The sequence below is a fragment of the Onychostoma macrolepis genome, chromosome 15, assembly GCF_012432095.1.
Source record: "Onychostoma macrolepis isolate SWU-2019 chromosome 15, ASM1243209v1, whole genome shotgun sequence".
NCBI classification, from domain to species: domain Eukaryota; kingdom Metazoa; phylum Chordata; class Actinopteri; order Cypriniformes; family Cyprinidae; genus Onychostoma; species Onychostoma macrolepis.
In genome coordinates this window covers 23,189,909-23,201,126 of record NC_081169.1, presented here as the reverse complement: position 1 = coordinate 23,201,126, position 11,218 = coordinate 23,189,909, and the positions used below count along the sequence as shown (strand labels likewise).

At 35.9% G+C, this 11,218-nt stretch overlaps 1 protein-coding gene across 1 annotated transcript in view; it reads left to right on the top strand.

The window, feature by feature from the left end:
* Positions 1-2,135: 2,135 nt before the first annotated feature.
* Positions 2,136-11,218, top strand: part of gabbr1a (gamma-aminobutyric acid (GABA) B receptor, 1a) — a 68,017-nt gene continuing 58,934 nt past the window's right edge. Inside the window, exons 1-6 of the mRNA XM_058745372.1 lie at positions 2,136-3,011; positions 5,162-5,248; positions 6,488-6,552; positions 6,678-6,816; positions 7,515-7,700; positions 7,807-7,824. Coding sequence (XP_058601355.1) covers positions 5,170-5,248; positions 6,488-6,552; positions 6,678-6,816; positions 7,515-7,700; positions 7,807-7,824 — 487 coding nt within the window. The 5' untranslated portion in view covers positions 2,136-3,011; positions 5,162-5,169. The remainder of the gene's footprint in view (positions 3,012-5,161; positions 5,249-6,487; positions 6,553-6,677; positions 6,817-7,514; positions 7,701-7,806; positions 7,825-11,218) is intronic.

The window sequence follows — 11,218 nt, the reverse complement described above, 5'->3', positions numbered from 1 at the left end:
AAGTGGCAAATGCATGCATGAGGTTTGCTTTATGTTAGTCTTGTTTGCATTGGTGTACTCTGGCCTTTTCATCAGAAGAAACATTTATTCCAGCTGAAATACAGGTTTTGTGTTATTGGAGAGATGAAGCGTTGATTCTCAATGCAGGGTTTTTGAAATACCTGCCGCTGAACATTTGATGTTTTGCTGTTTATGACAATCACTTTTCTAAGTTTCAGAATTTTATTTTCATTTAATGCATTTTCAGGTGTTTTTGAATGTTGTTTTCCTCATTTTTTGAGAGGTTATATTCATTCAGTGTGCTTCATACATCTTTGCTAGCCCTCAGTGTGAGCATTGGATGTTGATATTATTGTCTTTAATAGTGTTCTGTATGAAGATGTGACATTTGTGACGTCTGATGGAACAATAAATATACATGTAAAAATTCATATAATTTTGGTTATTTTAGTTTTTAGTTTTTTTTTAGTGGAATTTAAGACATTAATCATGTGGTCAGATTAGCATAGCGTAAATAAAATTTTTGGGTGTGCCTAATATAGGCCAGGGTAACATGTTTAACAATATTTTTCAATTTTTAAGCAAAAGAAATAATAAAAAATAAATAAGCACATAAGATCTCAATTTTACAATTTGTTAAAATGTATTTATTTTTAGAAATATTCACATAAAACTGGTTGTTTTTGCCCATTGCTTGTGTGGAGATCTGACATGAAGGAAAAAAAATAATATATATATATATAACAAAATCTAAAACAAAATATTGCTTTGTCTCTGTTCATCCAGGCTAATATTAAAAGCAGTAAAATTCAATGACCAGGGCAAAGGCACTGACCTGTACCTCTGTGTTATCCAGTGTTAATTTAGATTCAGGATGTATCTGTCAGCAAATGTCGCTCCTGATATTAATAAACTGCCACCATCAAAACAGGCTTAGATCTGCAAGGGCAGAGCGCTCTCTCCTCAGATATGAAAGTTAAGCTCCAGCAGATGACTGAAATAAGACACTTTGACTGTAATTTATTCTCTCTGAAGTCATCCCTGCGCTCTTTCTCTGGCAACTTGTACCATCCCGTCAGATTTTACACAGCATCTGCTACCTTCCTGACTCCTGAGCTATTTAGATTCTGAAAAAGAGTGAGACAAAAATATTTCACATGGTGCGGTTGCAAAATTCTCTTCTTTGCCCTTGTCTGCAGTCTGATTGTAGCATTTTCCCTTTTTGGATCTTGAGAATTATACCATATATTATAGATTGTCACAATATATATTTTTTTGTTCCTTGCTAATCTTAATAACTTTCAAGAACACAAGTAATGCATCCAAATGCAGATTTTCAGACTTTTTTAAGTGGAAACAACAAGCAGCTGTTCACCATATTGAAACTGTATTGAAATATACCATATTGAAATATACAACTTCATTTGTAATAACTTGTCTTGGGGTATGAGGGTGAGTTTCTCATATTAAAATAATTAGTTCTTACCACTTCATGTAACTTCATAACATTTATTATAGACAGGGTCTATAATAAAGGTTATTAATAAAGCCTTAAATTAAGTTTTTATAAAATTGAAGGCCATAAAAATTGAATATTTTAAACTACAAAACATTATATATATATATATATATATATATACATACACGCACACTGTATTTATTTGTTATTTTTTACTTCTTGTTTCAGTCAAAATCAAAACCCGTATTTGAACTGTAAAGTTTTTTTCAAATTGTGTTTTTTTTTTTTTTTTTACAGTTTAGTGTGTTAACACATTGGCCTATCCCACTCAGGTATTGATTTTATTTGTGCATGTCTTAAAATGGTCTTAAAAAGACTTGAATTTGATTTAAAAACCCTGCAGATATCCTCCATAACACGCGATTATGCACATAATATTAAATAAAGAGAACAATTTGTACAGAACTGAAGTTAAATAGTGCCTTAAAGTTAATTATTTGTTACAATGGCAGATTTGACATTTTCAAGACTACTTGACATTTCAAATTCAGTCGAGACGTTTTCTTAATTAAGTTGTCTTCATTCTGCTAACACCTCATTTTTACAGTCAGCATTGGCTTGAAAATAGACTTAGAAAGGATTCATCTCTTCTCAATTATTAAAGAGCAAAGTATAAATAGACGACTTTGCCCATAACGAATAGCTTAGAGGAAGAGAAGACAATCCTGGAGGAAGGGAAAACTGATCTAAAATTTATATATCTAACTATGTGAATATGTGTTTGCACACATACATATTCACTCTGCAATAGTATTATATTACTGTTGAATATTCAAATAGAGGGCAATGTGACTAAGAATAAAATTGTTCTATACAGGGAAAAAAAAAAAAAAGGTTTGTGAATAAAATCCACACTTGAGATTTGTATTATTAAACTTGAACAATATATTTTTCTTTATATATAAATATATGTAATTAAAATTATTGAAAAATATTGCCATCAATTATATAACACGTTATAATTAAAATACGAGAAAATTAAAAAAACTAAGGATCTACATAATAATATTCAAAAATTCGAAATAAATGCATCAATAAATAAATAATAAGAAGGGGAAAATCCAAAAATTATACAAAGAGGAAAAAAAATAAAAATTGAGTATATAAATAACTATATTGTACACTTGGCACAGAAGATGACTCGTGATGCAAGGATGAAATGACGTAGGCTGCGTTCCCCCGTTACGTCACAAGTAAGTGAGATTGAGGAGGGAGTGGAAAAAAAGAAGGAAGGAAGGAGGAAGGATGAGCGCAATGTAGATACTGTTTCTCTATGTAGCCTGTGATTTACACCTGCGATGATCTAATGCAAAGCAATACAAACCCTTCTCTAAAAGCCATAAAGCTGTCCGCAAATGTGATGCACAGATTTGCACAATCAAAGCGACATCGCGCTTATATTGGGTGGATGTTATATTTAAACTCTCCGTGAGCGGATATTGTGTTTATTTTCTCCGGGTCGGTCCTGCTGGAGCTGCACCGGGCCTTTGCTGTGAGTAAATCACTTTTACGTGATGTCTGCGCTTGTTTGAGTTTCGTTTGTGTTTTGCATGTGTTTTATACGATGAAGTAGCTCGCAGCTCTTTTATCCTGCATATCTGACAGATATCGCTTGTTTAACGAAAGCCCGCTGTAATATGCTTTGCACGGGACACTAAACTTCACAAACAGCGCGCTTAAAGGTGTACGCGGACGACAGACGCAGCCATGTTAATATGGAAACTTCAGGGAGCCGTCTCTCCGATGGCATATATTTTTAGACTAGAGAACGTCGTATTATCTGTAATATTATTCAGCAGAGAGCGTTATTATAAGAGTAAAGCAGCAGTGATGCATCTCTATGGGGTTCCGCGGAAAGTCCTTGTCCATGGTGCTGAAAACGTTCCCCAAACGGGACCTTAACCTCAAACCATCAACCGAGCCAATATCACTTTCAAACCACTGTAGCTGTCTTGTAGATGTGTATTTTTTTTTACTGTTTAATATCTAAAATATAGCACAGCGTCACAATAAGGATAATCAGAAAGCTGACTTTATATTTGTGTAACAATGCAAATGATTATTTATGTTTTATAGAATAAAATGGACAATTAAGTAATAGAATTGAATATTTAATGTCAAAAGAATTAAAAAAGCTGTTAATATAGCAGAGGGTATCAATATGATTCACACCAGTTAACTTGAGATTAAAACAGTAAACAGAAGAAGCATAAATGAGGTAATCATATCATATAAAAGCATATTTTAAAATTTTTATCAGGAAAAAGAAAAAGAAGGTTCTTAATATAAATCCTAACAACTGTTTAAAAATAAGAAATCCTCGTAATGGTGTCATAATCAGTTCAGCTCATAGGTTTAAATATACCTTTGTTTATAATTTATAAGAAAAACAAGAGGGACCTAATGAAATTCATTATTTATTATCTGATGAGGATGTGGTATTCATAAATTGAACATATATTCAGAAATTGAACAAGACAAAAATAATAGCTACTTATAATAAATAATAATGAATTTATGAACCAAAGAAGAATAAATAACTTAAATGGAGTCAATATAAAAACACCAACATTTGAGCTTATTTTTTTTAACTCTTTGTCAAAACAACAACAACAACCATTTAAAAATAAGAAAAAAGGAACCGCAACCTCCATCCACATCCACTCCCTAGAAATGATCACATTCACTCAGCTGCCACAGTTGTATAAAGTTTTCATGCAATTTTTACTGTATTTAATACCTAAAATATGAACAACAGGGACAGTCAGGATAATCGAAAAAGCTAAAAATATTTTTGCTCAACAGTGCAATGCAAACTAATCATTGTTAGTGCATCCTGTTGGTTTGGATTACTGTAATCTGTGAAGTGTTGTGCTCGTCTGCTGTGCCGTACTGAATTAATGAGGTGGAGTGCTGTAGAGACGTGTTTAAAGTTTAACTGATCCCTCTGATCCTCACCTCCCCGAATCATCTCCTGTCGCTCCCTACTGTGAGCCTGGAGAAAATCCCAGTGCCTACAGCCCTCCCTCTCTATCTGTCACCTCTATCTATCTATCTATCTATCTATCTATCTATCTATCTATCTATCTATCTATCTGTCTGTCTGTCTGTCTGTCTGTCTATCTGTCTATCTGTCTATCTGTCTGTCTGTCTGTCTGTCTGTCTGTCTGCCTATCTATCTATCTAGTAACCTTGACCTCTAGGTTCAAGTGTATTCAATACAGAAGTCAATATTGATGAAAGCACTCTCTGTTCGATGCTTTATCCTCCTGAAATGTCTTTGTAAGAAGCTGTGTGTGTGTGTGTTAGACCCGTGTGCTTCTGTTTATTTTGCATGCTTTGACCCACCCTGGATGTGCTTTTTTCACTCTTAAGAGTGGTTGAGGGAAAGCTCATAAAATCTTTACAGTGCAGGCACGGCAAACTGCCTCCATGTTGTACGAATCCTCCTCCTCCACAACCATGTGTGGTGTAATTAAATCAGACAGCAGGTTATTATTATGTTTTACATATCTGAATGCCAACAAGATCACGTCGTGCCACGAGCAGCTTAATTGCTTTGAAACGAGCGTGAATTGTGACCTGCTGAAATCAAACATATTATTAGTCATTTCTCTTTCTCTCTCTCTCATTCTTGTTCAGATGCAGTAATGGAGCAGCTATTATTTCTTGTAATTTTCTACTTGCTTCCTACTCTCATCTCGTCCATACATAATTCAACGACCGGAGGTAATGTGTGTGTGTGTGGATGATGTCTGGTCCGTGTATGTTGAATGTAACACCACAGAATGTCTAAAGTGGCCCATCTCTGTTGCTTTGTGAGATTAGAGGGCGTTCTGTTTAGATTCTGAAAACTGAGTTTCGTGGATATCTCCCCTCGGTCCTCATGGGATCATGTTCAGCCGGAACTATAGAAGGAAAAAAATGGATTGCCATGTCAGTTCTCCCTTTTCATTGTGAAAGCAATATATAGCCTACACAATCTTGATTAATCAAAGCAATTCAGTGTCACAGTTCAGCTTGTGGGTTTACAAGCCCCTTGTAAGTTGTAAAAAAAAAAAGTATATATTTTTTAATATGTGGGAACAATTGGACATAAGAGATGATCATAAATCGCACAAGACAAAAATAATAATAATTTTTTTGTAAACCAAATGAATGTAAAGTTTTGAACACAGTTATTTTATGCATATTTTTTGTTAAACTTTTTTCAATTATTTTTTAATTATAGCAGTTAGCGATGGGGATTATCTATGAATATGCAGGTTACATAGTAATGCGAGTAGGTGGCAACAAGTGATTGTATTAATAAATGAGTGAGTCAATGAATCATTCATTTAACCAATTCATTCAACAAAACCGATAACAAGTGACATTGTAAGTGAGTCATTGAATCATTGATTTAACCGATTTGTTCCACAGAACTAATTCATTCAGAATCGAAACACCTCTCATATGTTGTTCATAGATGCGCAGTGTGGGTTTGTTTAAAATTGTTTTCGAAAATTGATACATATTTACAATATTCTGTCTAAAAAGTTACTTAGTATTTACTTTTTGTTAATTGAATTGTTATATAACAGCAACATCACACTCACAATTTTGCTATTGCTTTGAATATTTGCTTGTGAGATTTGCTTAAATATCTGTTTTTCAGAGCTGTACTCAATAAAAAACTAAATGCATTTAAGGATGAAAGATCTCTCTTTTTAAGTGCTAAACATCTTAAAGATTCTCCAAGGGGTATGAACACTGTAGTTTGATATGAAACAGTACCATTAAAATCCTTATAAACCATCACTGCATTACAGTCTTGCAAAGGGACTCAGATATAAAGTGTCTGATATAAAGTTACCCGGAACATCTGTCATTTTAGGTTATTGATGTTAGTTTGTGCATTGTGACTAAGCTGCAAACATTTCATCTCTATTCGTTTCATCCTCCCCCATCTCTCTCACTCTCTTTCAGGATGTGCAATCATTCGTCCCCCCAGAGACGGAGGGATTCGCTACAGAGGACTGACTCAGGAACAGGTAAAAGTCTACGGCAGCACATTAAAATGGCAGTCATAAACATCAATGTCAGTTCTGAAGGGACTATGACCCATAGCAACATCTAATTCAATCTACATAACGTCTCTCTTTCTCTCTCTCTGTAGATCCGCAGTGTGCAGATCTTGCCGGTAGACTATGAGATAGAATATATCTGTAGAGGAAGCAGAATTATTGTGGGGCCCAAGGTCCGAAAATGCCTCCCCAATGGCACCTGGACTGACATGAACCAGCTCAGCAGATGCTGTAGGTGCCCTTGCTGTCCTATTGTATTGATTAATATCTATATTTATCGCACAGCTCTATGGAATACTGGATTCTGATTGGTCAATAACAGCATTCTGAGTTCAAATGCATTACAAATGAACTAAACTGTATACTATAGCAGTATTTCTTATATTGTTCCACAGTCCTCTCACACATCACACACACACACACACACACACACACACATACATATATGTTTGTTTTTGTGAATTCTGAGGACATCTCATAGGCATAATGGTTTTTACACTGTACGCCCTACACCTAAACCTACCACTTACAGGAAACTTTGTGCATTTTACTTTCTCAAAAAAACTCATTATGTATGATTTATAAGCCTTTTGAAATATGGGGACATGGGTAAATGTTCTCATAAATCACCTTCTCCTTGTAATACCTATACCCATGTCATTATACAAATTTGTGTCCTCATATGTCACACACACACACACACACACACACACACACACACACACACATTAAAAAAAAAAAAAATATATATATATATATATATATATATTATTCAAGTGAAATTCTACACACAAGTACCCTTTTATTCAAATGTAATTGTCTCTGTTGTTGTGTTAGTGGCGTTACACTTTAAGGCTGTGTAATTTCAAGTTTATATAAATGTGCTAAAAGTATGTGAGATGTGCTAATAGTCTTGCTAAAATTCTCAGTATTGGTTTGCCCGCGTTCCTGGATGTCTCTGGTGAACGGGAGGGTGGCTCTGCTGCCCCCTGGACAACCAGTAGAGGGCACAGTTCTTCACTACAGCTGTCATGCTGGCTTCCTATTGGAGGGTTTCAATATCTCACACTGTACCAAGCTGGGCAAATGGGACTCACCTAAACCATTCTGTATCTGTGAGTATGATTTAACAGTCAATCACACAAACACGCATGTATCTGTTTCCCTAATATGAATAATTTTAACCTTGTGTGTCTCTTGTTTTCTTTTGTGCACCATCAGATGACAGTAACTATACAGGTAAGACATAAAAATGGTTGTTTCATTTCTCATTTCAGAGGTCACATTTCCCAAGAATTTCCTAAAATACTGATATTTTACAGCCCATGATAATCTGTTTATCACTTGACAGTCCACTTTGTTAGTTTGCTTAAAATAGCAGAGTGTAAAAATGATAATAAGCTGTTTTTTTTTTTTAATACAGTAATATCCAATTTGTAAACCACAATTCCAATTGTGAAAGTCTAAATTGTAGTGCTTAGTTCAACCACAGGGGGGCTGTATTTTACCATCAGTCGTCTGAAATCTGCTCCCTCAAAATGCATCAAATAATTTCCAATGTTTTAGTGCTCTCTTGTGCTCTCTCTCTCTCTCTCTCTCTCTCTCTCAGTCTCTCAGTTAAAAGTTATTTGCGTGTGTCTGCATATAAATATAGATTTAAATATTATAGATCATTTTTTGCTTTTTATCTTTAAAAAATTCATTTTGTTTTACCATATAGACCATTTCTGTTCCTCAGACTATCACTGTATTAAATAATTTATTTGTGAACTGTTGTGTTATGTGGATGCACCTCATGATCTTATTTATTCATTTATTATTTGATCTAGATTTTCAGTTAAAATGTATAGGAATCTATACGACTGTGATCCTGTAACTTGTCGCCATTTCTTTCCACAATTTTTAAACACATTTTTACCTTATAGTTTTTTAAATTTGGTTATAAAGTGTGAGACATACATTTATAAGACCTCATGGAGGGCCATTCTCATTCTAGAGACCATGTGATTGGTCGGAAATCTGTGTAGTGCAGGATGAGTCATCAAAATTTTTGTTCTCTTTTCCCTGAAATGAAAACTGCAAATTTTAGATGTATTTATAATGTTTAGTACGTTACCATATGACTTCAAATCTAACATACGTGATCTAAAAGCTACAAAACTCATTTTGATGTTACAGAGTTTTGAAAAGTACCAATATTCCATGTATATATGACAAACATTCCATTTATATGATGTCATATAAGCTTCATGCTTAAAAAGAATGAGCAAAATGCCGTTTAAAGTAGTTTTAGATACAGTATAGAATGTAGGACATCAAGTTCATGTCGACTACCCCACTACAGAACCTCATTATAATTATTTCAGGCTGCCAGAGTCTCTCAGCATTGACACAAGTGCTCCTGCAAGCACGACTGTAGCACCCTCTCATTCATCCATCCCTCCCTCTAATTGCCTTCCATTCCTCTCAATCCTTTCTTTCATTTCCCCTCGTTTCTTTCAGCTCTGCTGATTTAGACTATCAAGCCACGCAAATGCACTCTCTCTCTCTCGACTCCCTCTGTTAACTCACAGCGAGAGATCACCGCCTACTTAGTGCACTCTCAGCAGGCTGAAGATTAACACTCGGCCAGAGTGTGTAGCGCTGTGTGTATTTCTGCCCTGTGTGTATATGAATGTATATGAGGTTATGTGTGTATCTCAGCGCAGTTTGTGTTTAATGTGTGTCTGGATATATTTGAGCCTGTGTGTACCGGGTGGTGATTACATCGCTTTTACTGTGGTTGTTAAAGGATAATTCAGCATAAAGGTGACCTTTTGTTTGCCAGCCCTCTGTAAACCCCTTTATGAACAAAAACTGACCTTGTACATAAAATCTCATTTGTGTTTTGTAAACATATTTAGTTATCGCATAAGCTAATGGGTAATTATATAGCCATTATATATCCTCACAGGAGGCTTCTCCGGCCTTTCTTTTATTAAATAACAACTAAAGATCAGGGATGAATAATTAATGACTGGCATATGGAGAGAGCGGATTCAAAGGGAGCTCCAAATGTCACTGGAGAGTCTCAGGTCCTGAGGTTCACAGTGGCTCAAGTCATCAACTTCAGCTCTACTCTGTTGTTTTAGAGTATTTAGAGTGAATAGTAGAATCCAGAGAGCTGTGCGGTGAATAAAAGTTACCTACATTATGTGTTTGGTGTCAATATTGGCAATGTAAGTGTATGTAAGTGCACCCTGAAATCACATGGATAGAATCAATCGATGGATAGAGGAATATTTCTTGATTTTAATTTTTTTAGGATGTGGAATGGATGCCAAATAAAAAAGTCAAATTAAAGAATGTACATATGTTACATATATATCCATAGAGGGTTTAGATTTATTTAGTTTTTCAATATAATTCTAAGGCAAAAATATGTTTGATATATATTGGATGGATGGAAGAACTCATCGTTTGATTGATGGACTTGATTGATTTGGCCGATGGATGGACAGATAAACGGACAGGCGAACTAACAGAAATAATAGGTAGACAGCATATAAGGAAAGTGTAAAGACAGACAGATAGATAAATAGATAGACAGATAGATAGATACATAGATACAACAACAACAACAACAACAACAAAAATCCAGAGAAAAATGCATTTCAAAAAAGTTATAAATTGATTTGCATTTTATTGAGTGAAATAAGTTTTTGACCCCTTCACAAAACATGACTCAGTACTTGGTGGAAAAACCCTTGTTCGCAATCACAGAGGTCAGATGTTTCTTCAGATGCCGCCAGGTTTGCACACATCTCAGGGATTTTGTCCCACTCCTCTTTGCAGATCCTCTCCAATTCATTAAGGTTTTGAGGCTGACGTTTGGCAACTCGAACCTTCAGCTCCCTCCACAGATCTATAGGATTAAGGTCTGGAGACTGGCGAGGCCACTCCAGGATCTTAATGTGCTTCTTCTTGAGCCACTCCTTTGTTGCCTTGGCTGTGTGTTTTGGGTCTTTGTCATGCTGGAATACCCATCCATGACCCATTTCAATGCCCTGTCTGGCTTCAATGCCCTGGCCCTGACGGTACATGGCCCCGTCCATCGTCCCTTTGATGTGGTGCAGTTGTCCTGTCCCCTTAGCAGAAAAACACCCCCAAAGCATAATGTTTCCGCTTCCATGTTTGACAGTGGGGATTGTGTTCTCGGGGTCATAGGCAGCATTCCTCCTCCTCCAAACACGGTGAGTTGAGTTGATGCCAAAGAGCTCGATTTTGGTCTCGTCTGACCACAACACTTTCCCCCAGTTCTCCTCTGAATCATTCAGATGTTCATTGGCAAACTTCAGACGGGCTGTACATGTGCTTTCTTGAGCAGGGGGACCTTGCGGGCGCTGCAGGATTTCAGTCCTTCACGGCGTAGTGTGTTACCAAATGTTTTCTTGGTAACTATGGTCCCAGCTGCCTTGAGATCATTGACAAGATCATCCCGTGTAGTTCTGGGCTGATTCCTCACCGTTCTCATGATCATTGAAACTCCACGAGGTGAGATCTTGCATGGAGCCCCAGTCCGAGGGAGATTGACAGTTATTTTGCGTTTCTTCCATTTGCGAATAATCGCACCAACTGTTGTCACCTTCTCACC